Below are 16,411 nucleotides of genomic sequence, written 5' to 3'. Positions count from 1 at the left end.
TAATATGCGATATTTTACAAGTCTGATTTGTAACCTAGTCCCGTGACCACGTAACCATGGCAACTCACATTGTGAAGCTATTGAGCTTCTTTTGCTGGCTCCATTCATTCCCCAAACACCAAAGCCATCCTTCCTACATAGTTTATATGTGTGTGTTCAGCTACATTTTGAGAGACAAATATCAGCCTAATTTTTCTGAAATCATTTTAATCAATGTTTTCATGCTATAATGGTAGACTTAAAGGATTCCTGAAATTGGAGTATTTTTTTTCTTTTTTTTTTATTAACTTGAGTATTTCTTATATACATTTCGAGTGTTATTCCCTTTCCCAGTTTCTTCTTTCCAGCCTTAATATATATGAAAGATAAATATTATGCATTCTGCAGGGGAAAAAATTACACCAAACAAACAAGTTTAGTCCTTGGTGTTTCTTGCACATTGAAATCACAGGCTGACTTCATTTTGGGTTGCAAACAGCTTCTGCTGTCCTCCCACAGCTGGGAAGGTGGCCCACCACAGGGACCTTGAGTGCCATCAATACCCCTTTGTAACTGCAACGACTCAGTGAACTCTTTCTATCTTCAGTAACGACGCAGTGTCAACATCTGCTTCCAATAAAATTGTTTCCTTTTTTTTTCTCCAGTAGAGTGAATCTGCTGACTGAGATTGTAAAGGGAGTGTTTCCCTCCCTTTCCATGAAGGAGACTTTTTTTTTCCACACCATATTGTGCAACTTTTCCTCCAAGGGAAGGAAAAACAAGGGGGGCAGAGAAGAGAACATTCTTAGTCCAATGCCACAGAAACACAATGTATATCTGACAACTACAAAGGTCTGTGGCTTGGTGACACTGCCCTCCTAATTTTGGAGACAGCAATATATGGAGTTGTGTGTGAAAATGACTCAGACTCTGGCTACATACAACTAAATGTTTAATTAGCTTTTCTTCAGAAACACCACATTAAAAACTCAGAGTTCATTAGGAAGTTAACATTTTATCTCCCATAAGTAAGAGGGAACAAAGATTCCCTTTTCAATGACTCTACAGAAAAGTAGTCATTGGTCTATTTAGGTGCAGAATAATGATTATGCAATATTAAGGGAAAGAAGAGTTAAGAGCTCAATTTAGTAACCAACTTGCTGAATTGATGGTTGTTTGAGAAAGCTGCTACTTGTTTGAACATCTATGCTGTAAGTCAGGTACATCTGTATGTTTCCCAACTTTCACAGCCATCCTATTAGGTAGTATTAACCCATGTTTTTATCATGAGGTAAATGAAGTTCTGCAACAATAAACCACAGCTTGGTCAGAATTCAGTGAAACACTGAGTTCACACTCAATCATCCTGCTGACCCACTCCTCAGTCAAAACAGTGTGTCCTGGTCCATCACTTACTGCCATTCCCACTGACTAGTTAGGCAAATGCTACTTCACACAGGGATGCTTCTCATAAGGGACAGCATGCAATTTAGAAAAGTGCAGTCTCTGTCAGTTGAAATTACAACCACAGCATCCAGTCAGATAGTGGTCTTAAGGCTTCTTCCTGTCCCATGTTCTACAAGCTTGGGAACAGGCAAATACTATTTGTAAAATAATGGTGAGCTCCTCTAGAACATATTATTTTAATGTTACAACTTTGGGAAATGTGTTCTTCAGTATTTTTGGAATACTCTCATTCTCTCTATAAATTTTAGGATAATATTTCTGTTTTGGGGAGTGAACATAATGAAAATCTCAATAATGAATTCAACAAAGAAAAGTTGGAAGAGTTAAAAGAATGGGTAAAAGATAATATATCAACTTGGTTTAGAAAAATGTTTAGAGTATAAATGTCAGAGGTTCTTCAGAAATTATCAAGGAAAAATCAGATATCCTGCGGGGATTCTAACAGCCAACAATGTGTGGTTCCTTGCTGTAGAGAGTTCATTTGTGGAATAGTAGATGGCATATAGAATAATAAGGTCTTCTGGTGTCAAATGTGCAGGCTTTCAAATAGAAGGAAATTTAAGTTGTAAAACAGTCAAAAGTAGAGTGGGTCTAATGAATTCAGAGAGTCAGGAGGCAGTGACCCTTCTGTATAGCAGTCATACTTTAAAGTGAGAATCCAGACCAGGGTGTAATAGCACTTGATATGCAAATAAATTCAGATTACTTATTTTGCTATAGTATAGCTCCCTTTATTACTTCTCCTTGTAACAGTAATGTTAAAACACTGAGGGATGCTGGATAGTTAGAGAAACATGTTCTTTCTCCTTTATTAGATTCTGGTCCCCTCCTTTGATGACAGTGGGCCACTGTTACCTATGCCTGTTCTCATAGGGCGAGCTCACGCCTTTGTTGCACGCCATAGAATTTAGATTCTTCCCTTTCCTTTGGTCTTGAACCAAATCATGTTTTGGGCATAGTTATGAGGATATCAGAGCAAAAACCACTACATTATCTACTTTCTTTTACAATCCAGAATGATAATGAAGAAGAAAACAAGTTAGTCCTCTTATCTTCCCTTATCTGATTAAATTCAATGAAGTGAGCTCAGTGACTTCAAGTGTGGTAGTGTTTTAGGAGACACTGCGATGTAAGTTAATATATCCCAAGGGGAAATGTGATACCAACCAATAAGGCTCCCTCACGGGAACTGCTGAGTGTTCAGTTCTTACCACTGGATTCAAGGATTCAAGACAACATGACTTGATAGATTCACTCAACTCTACGCTCCACATGTTTATGCAGATGCAATTTTTATTTGTTATCAACATCCAGATAAAAATGCATAGAATTAAATGAGACCATTATCAGGATGCTAAAGTTCCTAAACTGGTAAGCTACCTTAAGTCTAGACTCTACTGATAAAAATGTGAAGACTGTGTTAAAGGAAAATCAAGATGAAGAAATGATGGAGTCAAGATACAAGTGGATACACGAGATGAACTGGGTTTATAATTCAAAACACAGCAGGGAGAGAAACAAATATCTATCGATATAGCCAAGTGAAATGTTTGGAAATGAGTTGGGAGAATTCTGCCTAGCTGCTTGTAGTGTTGCTAATGTGCAAAGTATTCTCACCCATGAAGTTCACAATTAAAACCAGAATGTAGCACGTGACTTAACCTTCTGTTTTGTGTGGGCTGAGAGAAATGGGAGAATTTGAGAAACATTATCAAATAAAAGCATCTGTACTACACTAACATCCTCTATGGCTGGGAGCAACTGAAAGGAAAAAAAAAATATGCTGCTTCTTTGATTTGCCAGCCATTGCTACCTTCATAGTCCTAACCTTTGCCTAATCTTCTCTTGAATCTTCAAGTGACTTCAAACTTCACTCCTTTATCTTCTGGGCCATGGGAAGTTTACTGCTCAAGTTTTCAGTCTTTCAACCAGTTTGTGTAATTGAAGCATAAACTTAAATCCATTACCACTTTTATTTTGCTCTAATTTTTGAGAAACTAATTACACTTAAAAGCAAATGAAAAATCTTGCAGAATGATCAAATTAAAACATTACATCCAGAATACATTACTTTTCAGTTTACAGAAATGGGGGATAGTCAGCACTTTGGCATGTGCTGATACTCCAGAAAACAAAAGTCATCCAAATTATGACCTTTGAAACAGCCATGAATGAATGGTTAGAAGTTAGGAAAATTTGTCAGTGAGATCCACAGTTATCATCGCTAAGTGTGTTGCTTTTTCCTATTTTGAAGCTGTATGTAAGCTCTATTCCTAATTGTTAAGATAGGCTGGACTACACAGAGAAGTATTGCTCATTAACCTAAATTTAATTGTTAGTCACTTCCAAGAACTATTTTGGAGAAATACCCTTTACTTTGTGGCTCTTTAAAAGAAAATGCCCCTTTCAAGCTGCACATACATATATAATTGCAAACTAAGAGAGCTATCATCGAATTAAGTCTTCACTGAGTTTCAACATAAACACAACATTGCAAGGTCTGTTTATGGTCGTGCCACTGTTGTAGAAAGGACGAAACCTTGAGGTACCCTCGGAAGCACAGACAAAGCGCATTACAAACATTTTAAAGATCAGCACTTAAACATTTTAGCCAGTGCTTTTCTGAGAGCAAGTTCTTTAAACAGAACTCAACGATTGCTACAAGATTAAGTAAAACAAAACAAAACAAAACAAAAAACAATTACATCTTCAAAAATATCCCCTCTATGTTAAACCAACCATTTTGTATTTCCACAAAAATAGATGAAGATAGAGATATTAGTTTTCCTGAAGGAATGAGCATTTTCATATGGTAAATCATCTTCTTATAAGGTGGCTGGTTCAAAAGGAAAAAAACAAAAAGAAAAAAAAGAAGAAAAAGACAAAGCACAAAAATCTAGCCCAGGTCCTCGTACAAGGTGAGTAAAATGAGACGTCGCACAGGTGACAAAGGCTCAGATGACGGAGAACAAACCAAAAGCTTTTCTTCAAAGAGTAGGAGGACCCACTATGCTTTATCCAGAAACGGTTCAAATCTAAAGACAATGGCCTTCCCTGTCCTCTTCTCAGTCCATGTTTCCCATGTCCCATTCCTGCATGGGATACCCCAACGGCATGTTTTCCCAGAGGGTCCTTGGATTCACGCTGCCGTATGACCTGCTGACACCATGCTTCAGTACCAAGTTGACTCTTTGCTCTTGTCCTGATGCTGAAGACCTAAAATGATGAAAATGGAAAATAATGAAGAATGAATAAGTATACACATAGCATTCATGGATGGTCATGACCTGCCACACACTGAATACAGAAAGTTAAACCCAGGCAACACGAGATAGGACTTAAAGAGGACCTTTCCTCTAAGAAGGCCAGGGATCACACTACGTGAGAAGAACTCTGTACTGGAATAATGCTGTTTATACCATGGACATTGATGTTTCTTTCTTATTCTCCTGGATTAGGAGTGAATGACAAGTTCAATAAAATTAAAAATTGTGCCTTAACTTTAAAGAGGAGATGATAATGGAAGAGAAGAGAGACATAACCAACTTGAGAAACATCTGAACAACGCTTCAATTAAAATTTCCAGCAACCAATGGAATTAGACTTGTGGACTAGTAAGTTCAGTTGTAAAATTTATTTTATTCAGAGCAGCATCATTAAAGTCATAGAGAATGGTTAACCATGACTAAAACATAGTGTTTAGTATTGTTGCTATGGGCTGGTAGGTACATAGTACTCTATTCTAGTTATTCATTTACTTCTTTGAACATCTTTTCTCATAATGAACTTAAAGTGACTCAGGAGTATCTAAGGAACACTGCAAGCAATTGGGGTTAAGTAAGTTTAAAGAAGATACCTGAATACATCTGAACTCCAACTGATAGGTAAAATAGAAAGCTTATTAAAGAGGAAGTATCGAAAATAGGAACTCGACTTGGGTCTACTACAGTCATTTAACCAATTACTGATACAGGCAATTAGGGCAGTTGCTGCCCAAACCCTACCTGGAGATAAGTTTCATTTTGTGTGTATTTTTGTTTTGTTTTATTTTTTAGGTATAACTGAGAAACATGCATATTTGATGTGCATGCATTAAAATATTTTGATGTACATATATATTGAAATCATTGTTGCAGTCAATCAGATTTCTTGTCTATTGTCTCTTTTAGTTACCTTTATTTTTCTATTTGAGGCATATAATTTGATAGAATTGGCCCTCTGAATAAACTCTTAAGTCATTCAGAATCAAAAAAAATGTGAAATGATGCCTTCAAAATGTGGGCAGAAAGACAATTGTTATGTTGGTGCCAGGATCTCAAACTATTCTTTTGACCCTTTGTTTAACAGTGTTATCTGTCTGGGATGAATATTAGACATAAAAATAAAATTTCCCAGGAGAGTTTAGTATTTTGATTGTTACTATAATAGCATTTTTTGTTCCTCTACCCATAAATATATATATTTTTTTTACTAAAGATGTTGTAAGCACAGTCTGGATACAGATATTAAGACAAAATTCAAAGACAGCAACATAACAAGACAGAATAAACAAAGAACATAAGAAGCATGTCAGATTGTAGGATCTAGAGGGGATCAAAGACACCACAAGAAAACCCACAAGTCAGCTAACCTGGACTCATAGGAGCTCACCGAAACTGAGCTGATAATCAGGGAGCTTACACAGGTCTGACCTAGGCACTCTACATTTGTGTTAGGCTTATGTAGCTTGGTCTTCTTGTGGGACTCCTAACTCTGACTTTTTTGGCTGCGTTTGGAATCCATTTCCTCTTACTGGGTAGCCTCCTCTGATCTTAATTTGAGAATATGTGCATAGTCTTACTGCAACTTGATATGCCATATTTGGTTGATATCTCTGGAAGGTCTGCTTTTTTCTGAAGGAAAATGGAGGAGTTGTGGATCTGGAGGCAAGGGGATGGGTGGAGACTGGGAGAAGTGGAGGGACGTGAAACTAAGCCATTGTAAAAATATTAGAGAGAAGAGGAGGGAGAGAGAGAGAGAGAGAATATAAATAAATAAAATCTTAACTGTAGGAATAGTCTGCACAGCACAAAGCAGGAGAGTATTGACTAAAGGCCTGGGTGTCAAAAGAATGATCTAGCTATTATTCTCTAAGAATAATTGAATACTTGGTATAGAACCTTTACTCCAGTTTCAAAGAGGAGGAGGATAAAAGAAAAGGAAAAGGAGACAGGAAAGGAAAAGAAATAAAAGGATCAGAGATGTATCAGGACACTAAAGTTTGCCTTACTTATTTTCAAATATTTTCGTGGGTTGAATAATTTGCAACCTGACAGTCTCTGTGGAGCAACTCTTATAATCTGAGCCACCTTTACTGACAATCTGCTGACTACATAAATATTTTTTGTTATTAATACTTCTCATCTTCTAGATTATGCAGTATTTCCAGAGCTGAAGACGACATCAATCTATAGAATGTCAACACTGCAAGTTATGAATACTGCTGCAATCATCGAGTGGTTTGGACTTTTTTTAAAAAAATAAATAAAGGCAATCCCTAGTTTGATGTGCAAAGATATATGACTCCCTTGGATCATGTAAATGTTTGCTGTAGGCACGTATGGAATTACTTAAAATGGATCCCAAGTTTTCAACCAGAAAAGCAGAAATCACTCTCTCATTCTAAATGCACCTCTTCAGTGTGTGGTTCTATGGCTCTGTGTCACTCCAGAGTACAGTTTAACAAATTCAAGCAACCTGGCAACTCACATATAACCTCACAGGTATTAAATAACTATTGGATGCTGGTTGCTTAGCTTCTTCTCAGTGGAAAGACATAAATCATATCTTTGATTTAATTTCCAGTCATCATTTTTTATAAATTTGAAAATAAATGTAACTAATTAAAAAAATAAAAGAACAAGGACAATAGATCCTGCTAATATGTTGCCTCATAAAATCAAGGCTGCCACACTTCTAGCAGAGAAAATTGTTGAGAGTGGTGCAGGATACTTATGAGTCATCCACTTAGATTTTGCCTAACAAAATGAAAGAAGACAAAATTGATCAGCATGCTCTGTATATCCATGGCAATTTTTTAAAAATTCCTTGGAACAAGAGACTACCCTGTGCCCCAAACATTGCTCTTATTTGGACTCCTTTGCTCCTCTAATGCCAATCCAATCTGTATAAAATGAAGGCCTAACACCCTCTGCCATTTCGACTGGCTGACAGAAATCCCCGGATTTGCTTCTTTACGTCAGTAATTCCACTTTGGTCTTATTCTCTAGTCCATAAGATATTTTAGTATATGCCAAGCTTTACATTTATGGAAAGTGCTGGGAACTTTACAGGGACATTCACATAATCTTCTAACCAGGCTCTAAATAATACGGATTACTCAAGAAGAGGGTGGAAATTAGGGGAAGTGATGGCAGAGGCAGGTTTATAACCAGGAGTTCTGATAGCAGAGACAGTAGTTCTAATGATAGCGTATATACGTACATTTTATGTGACTTGTGTCGTTTGAAAGATAGGACAGGAATACACTAGCCACTCTTTACTAACCCCCACATAAACAGGATCTCACAAACTTTGTTCACAAAAATGCAAATCAATTTCTATATTCCTTTTCATCTCTTTAAATATATATAATATATATATTTATATTTTTTCTGAGCTGATATCAAGACTAACAAGATGATTTGCTTGATAACTTTTTAACAAGTACATTAACTTGAATTTTATTTCTGAAATACAGTAAGTTATTTCTAAGATATAATAAAGACTGACAATGCTTTAGACCATTGCATTAGTGTAATATAATTGTTCTAGACCCATCCACTTTCCTAACGTGAACGCTTCTAAAATGAGGAACATTCGAGTTAAGGCTTTTACTGTATTTTATTTTCTATCTTTATTATTTGCTTCCTGTTTGTTGTAAATCAGAAGTAGGCCAGGAAAGAAAGGTATTACGGTATGATCTTCAGAGTTTCAATGGGAGATGGACTTAGAATAGAATTTTAAAGAAACTACAGACTCTGAGACACACTTCTTCACTTCAGTTCCAACAGCAACACCACCTGACCACCATAGAAGAGAAGAAACAATATCCGTACCCAAGCAAACAAACTTGAAATAATTCGGAATGTGAGAAAAATCTGGTCACATAAGAGGATCACAGTTTGCTTTCATTTCAAAAATCTGTGAGTCTGGCACTAAGTCTGTTCAGGATGTTAAAACAAATGCTGCGAACTGGGTAGATGATTAACAGCACAAATTCCTCCAGTGCCATCGGAGAAGTTCAGATCGAAGATAAAGACAACAGAAGATTTGGTGAAGGAAGAAAGCTTGCTTTCTGGTTCGTAGCGGTTCCTTTCACTGTTTACTAAAACAGAAAGGTAGGTGTGTGTGTGTGTGTGTGTGTGTGTGTGTGTGTGTGTGTGTGTGTGTGTGTGTGTTTTCTAAAGCCTTTTAAAAGAGAATAAGTTTCCGTTTCTGAGGACTCAGTCCCTCCCTTTCACTTATCCATCCTCCAAAGGCCTCACTAAAACCAACACCTTAAGACTTAGAATTTCAGCACAAACTTTCAGGAGGACACTATCATCCAGACCACAATACTGACAGAATCTTACAAAGATGTTACTAGGAGCAACTTACCCTCTCCTGGGCAAAATCATGCTCTAAATTTTAAAAAGCAACAATTTCAAAGTTTGGTATTGGGCTAAGTTTATGGATATAAGAATCAGCATAGCAGCAACATGTATGTAAGCATGAAAATCTAGTCTTTCCCCTCCCTAACTTCCTTCAACCCCAAGTCATTTTGTGAAAACATTCTGAAGCTCCCAAAAACTCCCAGGAAAGACAGAGGGGTTGACTTAGAGGGGATTCTGTCTAATCTACTGTAGCTCCTGTACCCTGCAATGGGAAAGATGGCATGGGCAGCTCGAGATGGGGATCTTGGAGGGATCACAGTGAGATGGTAAGGTTGCTCGAGATGGGTATCTTGGAGGGATCGCAGTGAGATGGTAAGGTTGCTCGAGATGGGTATCTTGGAGGGATCGCAGTGAGATGGTAAGGATGCTGCCAAGTTTAAGAGACAGTGGTGCATAGATGTAGGAGAGGAAGATTTGAATGCAGGGGCAGAATAAGAATGATATGACACGAATGAATGGCACCAAAAGGCCGAATGCAACCTACTAATTATATGTTTGCATAACTTTATAGAGCTAAGCATTAAGTGCTGTGGAAAGGACAAAGGAATAACTTAAAAATAAATTTTGGCTATAAGTGGGATTTCTATTTTAATGTGCAATGAAAGTATCAGTAGATTAGCTAAAGATTAGCTAGACTTTTCTGAATGGAGAATAGAAGTGGGCACAAAATTTTACCCCTAACTGAGCAGCTACTGGCAATCGACAGTTGACTGGGGAGAGTATCTTCCTTTAACTGGGTATCTCCTGATAGGTCTGAGCATAAGGCAATACACATTAGAGTATGAAGGGATTAATAGAACTTGATAGGATTTTTAAAAATGAGAACACAATGTTTGATGAGTCCTAAATGAGATGGGGATCCTGAAGATGGAGGAAGGAAATACGATGTATAAAAGCATCAGATATCTAAAAGAACAGCAAGACAAAGGAACCATTATTCTACTGTTAGGGAGAAGTCATAAGTAATAGACTGAAGTGAATTTGTATGCTGCTGCAGAGATACTTATGGGAACACTCTGATTACCAATCATAATCCACTATATGAACAGGTTCCATTTCTGAGGGAGCATGATGCTTTGAAAATGACATTGACACACCTCTATTTTTTTTTATTCCTAGAGATAGAAGAGGTGTACAATGAGCGAGACATACTGGTGAAAAGAAAGAAATGAGATATAAAACCTGAGTATGGGTAAAACATATTCTGATCTTAATAGAAAGAAAGTACTTGATAAGTATAAAGTGCTCATTTCACAAATATTAAAAGTTTGTATGCAAGTCATTTACCTAGGAACACTTGCTATTAGATTAACAAACTGGCAACTTATTCTTGTATTTAAAAATACTCTGTCCTGCTACAATAAATGCAAATAGTACTTGTTCTCAACTTAAATACATACAGCATTCTGTTGTGGCAAGTAGACAATTTTCCCCCACATGACAGAATGACAGATGACCATAGAAATATTCACGAGACAGTCATATGCATTTCTATGCCTTCATAAAATTAACACTGCAAATGATAATACAATTGCATCTGTTTGCTGGAGGCTTGCAAAATCAGGTTAAATACAAGTTGGGACTTTCTAGCGATGACCCATGTGACCCCAGACCCATGCTATTAACCTAGAGGAGGAACGAAGAAGAGAAGCAGTAGGTACCCATTTGGGCAACAGTAATGTAATGAAAATCAAAATAGATCATGTGTAATCACCATACTTCTTTTTATAACTTCTAAATTTTTTCCTCTCAAAACAATTTCTAAAATTATTATCAATACTGTTTGGAAAATAAAAGCTCTAAGGAATATTTTTCCCACATTTAAAGTATATTTTAGCCCTGTGAGCAATCACCACTGTTTATACTGCAGGGCAGGCAGAACAGCAGTATCTTTGGACTGCATACATATCTTTATTCTTTTGGGAGACCTCATAGCAATCATTCTACAGCATAACAATACTCAACAGATGTACATAATCTGCCTACATACAGACATACACATACATATGCACATATATATGCATAAACATACATACTAGCTTGTTTTGGAAACATTTATTATTATTGAAGGCATATATATAGTCAGTTATGGCTACATACATAACTATGATGCTAAAATGCACTCAAGATGACTGTGACACTCATGTTTTTAAAATAAAAAATCAAGTATTGATAAATGGGACTTCATGAAACTGAAAAGCTTCTGTAAGGCAAAGGATACAGTCTATAGACAAACTGGCAACCTACAGATCAGGAAAAAAATCTTCATTAACCCCACATCCGATAAGGGCTAATATCCAAAATGTATAAAGAACTCAAGAAGCTAACCACTAAAATACCAAACAACCCAAACAAAAAATGGGGTATAGAGCTGAACAGAGAATTCACAGCAGAGAAATTTCAAATGTCCAAGAAACATTTAAAGAAATGTTCAAAGTCTGTAGTGATCAGGAAAATGCACATGAAAACAACCCTGAGATTTCACCTTACACCAATCAGAATGTCTAAGATCAAAAACTCTGGTAACAGCAGATGCTGGCAAGGATGTGGAGAAAGAGGAACACTCCTCCATTGCTGGTAGGATTGCAGACTGGTACAACCATTCTGGAAATCAGTCTGGAGGTTCCTCAGAAAGTTAGAAATATCTCTACCTGAAGACCCAGCTATACCTCTCTTGGGCATATACCCAAAGGATGCCCCACCATACCACAGCAGCACACGCTCCTCTATGTTCATAGCAGCTCTATCCGTAACAGCGGAAGCTGGAAACAGCCCAGATGTCCCGCATGGAAGAGCAAATACAGAAAGTGTGGCTCATTTACACGATGGAATATTACTCAGCTATGAAGAATGAGAACATCATGAGTTTTACAGGCAAATGGATGGAACTAGAAAATATCATCCTGAGTGAGGTAACTCAGACCCAAAAGGACATGCATGGTATGTACTCACTAATAAGTGGATATTAACCAAAAAGCACAGAATACCAAGGATACAATCCACAGTACTCAAGAAGGTTAACAAGCAGAAGGGCCCAAGTGGGGATGCTTCAATCCCACTTGGGAGGGAGAAGATAATCATCACAGAGGCAGAGGGAAGGAGGGACCTGGGTGGGAGGGGGAAGGGGAGCATGATCATGTATGGGAGACAGGAGAGAAGGCCTGAGGACTAGCAGAATGAATGAAAATATGTAACCTCAGAGGGTGGGGGGGGGTACTATCTAGAATGTACCAGAGACCTGGTAGTTGAGAGAATTTCAGGACTCAAAGGGAGGGAACCGCAGATGAAATGCCCTATAGTGGTAAGAGGGAACTCATAGAGTCCATCGCCAGTAGAAAGACAAGACATCAAGTAGAGGAATGGAATTGCCATCCCACAGTCAAAAATTCTGACCCAGAATTGTTCCAGTCTAAAAGAACCACAGGAACAAACATGGAGAAGAGCCTGAGGTAAAGGACCTGGGGGTTGGGGGGATGGAACACTATTTCTGATTCTATGGTGTGCTTAAAGACAGGAGCCTAGCATGGCTAGCCTTTGAGAAGCCATCAAGCAGCTGAATGAGACACAGATACTTACACCCAATCACTGGTGTGAAGTAGGAGACCCGGGTGGTTGATTATGGAAAGGCTGGAAGAAGCTGAGGAGGAGGGTGACCCCATAGGAAGACCAGCAGTCTCAACTAAGCTGGACCCCTGAGATCTCTCAGAGACTGAGCCACTAACCAGGCAGCATACAGGCGCTGGTCTGTGGCTGCTAACATACATACAGTAGAGGACTGTCTGATCTGGCCTCTGACAGAGAAGTCCCTAACCCTCTAGAAACTTGAAACCCCGGGAGTGGCGAGTCCTGGTTGCGGTGGGGGCCATCCTCTTGGAGACCATAGGAGAAGGATTGGGATGAGGGACTGTGGGAGGGTGGAAAGACTGGACTGTAAAAAAAAAAAGTAATAAAATTTTTTAAATGAAAAAAATTAAAATAAAATTAAATATTTATAATGGTCATGATAGACTTATCTAAGTTTCATTTGCATTATTTCACTATTAATGAATATGGGCACCATGTGTTATGACTTTCTCTTTATCTTTGATCAAATTTTGTGCTTTACCATTGATCAAATTCAAGGATTAAAGTTTTCCTTGATTTCTCTGAACCTTTCATGCATTTGATGTGTGTGTTTTTTTACATGTTATAAGTATTTTGGACAACTTGATGATTCGACTTCATACTTAACACATAAATGATTAACCATGTTTTAAATATGCATTCTTCTAAAACAAATATAGAGTTAAATTTGTTCCTTATGATATTTCAATAACAGTCAATATCTTGTGACTACAACTCGTGCACACTAGTAATGGATGAGGCCTTGCTCAGAAAGTAAAGGACTTAGCAGCAAAACAAGACTTTTCTACTTAAAGAGTCAGGTTCTGGAGGCACATTGAGAATCTCCTTCAAATCTCCACTGAAACAGTGCTGTCAGAAACAATAAGGTGAAAACTGCCTGAACTTGTCAGCATGTCTTTAAGTTCAGATTCAAAGGAAGAGTAGAAATATAAAACCCACCAAACCTGAATTTGTTTTAGACCCCAATTTACTGTGTTAAGGTAAGAAGCGCAACACCTGCATACCTGAGGCAAACACTGTGGGCGACAAGCTGTTTACTGCCAGGTGTCTACTATTGAGACACAAGCCACAGTAGTCAATCTACCCTCATAAAGCCTTCCTTTCTCGGAAACCACAAACTGCTGTGCAGGGCCCTCTGGCCTTTGCCTTTAGCAATTTCTCCAGTGTCCAGCTGGACAGATAACCGTCACATACTTAACAGCCTCTCACACGTGAGACCATCAGTAATATAACTCAACTTGTGACAAATATGAATTACATATCCCAGTGACTGGTAGTTTTCTTTTTAGCCCATATATTAAGTTCTAAGCTTGAACATCGATGGCATTGATCATTAATCACCTCGTAGGTGATAAGATCTTGGGTTCATGATACGGAATGTAAGATACTACTTACCAATCCAGCAAACTCATTTCAAAAGCAGATATAAAGACTTCTTAAGCATAGGGATAAACATTAACAAAAGAATGAAGAATGAAATGAAATATTCTTCTGTATTCTCTATAAACTACAGACTTTCTCCCAGAACTGAGAAAAGCAAGACCAAAGGGAGCAAAAAAAGTTTGGATTACTTATTATAACTAAAACCACACGTTATGATGCTCTCAAGAGATTCTAACTATCCAGACATCTGCTGGCTAGCACATGCACATGTACCCAAATATGCATCTTTAAAGAGATTTCTAGGTTTTACCATGACAGCTTTACGATTCAGAAAATAGATAATCCAACCACAAGAAGAGCTAGTCTAGGAACTTTGCTTGAGGCCCCCACTGCCCCAAAAGAGAAAGTTTGGTATCTGGGAGTATAAATTATTAAAAACCTCCAAATTTTAAAAATAACTTTGGAAGTGCTGAAATACAAGCATACTTTAATATGAATTCGAGTTAAGTCATCAATCTCTCTATTGAAGCAAAATATATTAGAAGAGACTCGACAATAAGATGAACTACATGTGTGTCAATTCCTGTAGTGACATCAGTGGGATTTTCCACCTTCTTTGGACCTGGATGAAAATTTGCTCTCTGACATGTTGCAAAGAGTCTATCCAATCTCAGCAAACAGAAACAGGGCTTCAGTGACACTGAAGACGTTAGAGCCACTCCTTAGAGCACAAGCCAAGCCAGCAGGAAGAGCTCAGAACACATGCTGTGGTTTCAAAGGATGAACTGAAATCTCCCATATATCAGGTTGATTCCACAAGAAAGAAATGACACATTTTGTCTCTCCTCGGTATTTTGCAAGATTTTTTTTTTTGGCATGTCATCTTTTCACCAAAGAATCCATCCAAAACATATTGGCCGCAGACAACTGTTTGTGAAACTTTATACTGTTGATAAATAGCTGAAAGGGAATAAAGATAGCTGTAAATTCCTCAGGCCACAGAGAATGCCTTTCCATAATGTTTGTAGCCTACTTGAAAGCTGATGCAAAATTGGCCGAGAATGGATTGGGAAAGGGATTTCTCCATTGGAGCCATCCCTGTGTGAGCTCTGAGCCACAGCAGAGCAAGCGACAGAGAAAAATTATTTGCTGATACACAAGACCCTGACTCATGACACATACACTTCAGTTTGTGCATTGTTCTCCAATGAAATCCATGCAATGAGTAGCTGGTTTGGTTGGTTGCTTGGTCAGTTGGTTTTGGTTTTAACCTACACAATTTCTGTCACCAAAAGCACAGATGATTCTTTGGGGGAAATCATAACATGATCTGAAAACTTCCCAAACTCCCAGCCACAGTCAGTGGAACACAAGACTTTACAAAACATTTGAAGTTTTTAAATGTACAAATTGAAACACTAATTTCCTGTTTGATTAGTATATGCTGCTTGCCTGTCTGAATATCACATTGTACTGTTAGACATAATTATTTAAACAAGCAGTGGTTTTTCGTAAAAAAAAAAAAAAATAAGAAGGAAATTAAAATAAAGGTGAAAAGATGGTGGTGAACAATTTTGTCTGTAGTTTTGAGAAAATGTTTTCATGCAATCCTAAAGATTTTAGAACTCAGTTGAAAGAAAATTCATGTTAAGATGGACAGTGGATCGGCAAACACAAAGCTAACACTTTCAAGAGAGCAGTGCTAACTCGGCAGTGCTCTTGAGCCCAACTCACAGCCTCACTTTCTTGCTACATATACGGTATGTCGAGTTCCATGTATAGGCTATCGTCACTGTACATAAGTACATAACAATGTGAACAGTGTGTTCATTTCTTCACATCGGACCTGTAGAGTATCTTAGAAAAAGAAAGCTGTGTCTTAAACATTTCCTAAGCTGTCTCTGCTCCTAACCACTCAAATGCTTGTTTCTTTTTCCCTTTCTTTGTCCCACCATTTTTAATTGTTGACTAACCACTCCAAAACAATAAATAAATGAATAAAATCAGTGATTTCCAAATACCGCTCTTAGGAAAATTGGCTAACAAAAATCACAGCTAATTTTCTGGAATAGAAATAGATTAAGTTGTGATAGAGGTATTCTAAGCTTGCATCAGTGTCTCAAGATGTTTCACACATTTAGTGTGAGTTTTTCAGCTTGATATATCCCATCTTTATTACAGGTCATGGCAGAGTTCACTTCATATCACAATCACCATCTGGAAAAACAGGCATATTCCCCGAGTCATTGACTTCCGTAGTTGGG

General features: G+C 37.7%; 1 protein-coding gene across 6 annotated transcripts in view; it reads right to left on the bottom strand.

Moving 5' to 3' along the window:
- Positions 1-2,719: 2,719 nt before the first annotated feature.
- The window catches only part of Vgll3 (vestigial-like family member 3), a 46,915-nt gene continuing 33,223 nt past the window's right edge, over positions 2,720-16,411 (bottom strand). For 4 of the 6 annotated variants that reach the window (XM_087576740.1, XM_087576743.1, XM_087576741.1 and 1 more), the window contains exon 4: positions 2,720-4,662. In XM_087576740.1, the coding sequence (XP_087432866.1) occupies positions 4,619-4,662 (44 nt within the window). In that variant the 3' untranslated portion in view covers positions 2,720-4,618. The remainder of the gene's footprint in view (positions 4,663-16,411) is intronic. The other 2 variants (NM_001427793.1, NM_001427794.1) reach the window with 1 other exon arrangement.

This window comes from Rattus norvegicus, chromosome 11 (assembly GCF_021556685.1).
Source record: "Rattus norvegicus strain SHRSP/BbbUtx chromosome 11, alternate assembly SHRSP_T2T, whole genome shotgun sequence".
NCBI classification, from domain to species: Eukaryota; Metazoa; Chordata; class Mammalia; order Rodentia; family Muridae; genus Rattus; species Rattus norvegicus.
Note: the sequence above shows the minus strand (reverse complement) of the source record. Positions and strands in the feature narration are given on the sequence as shown.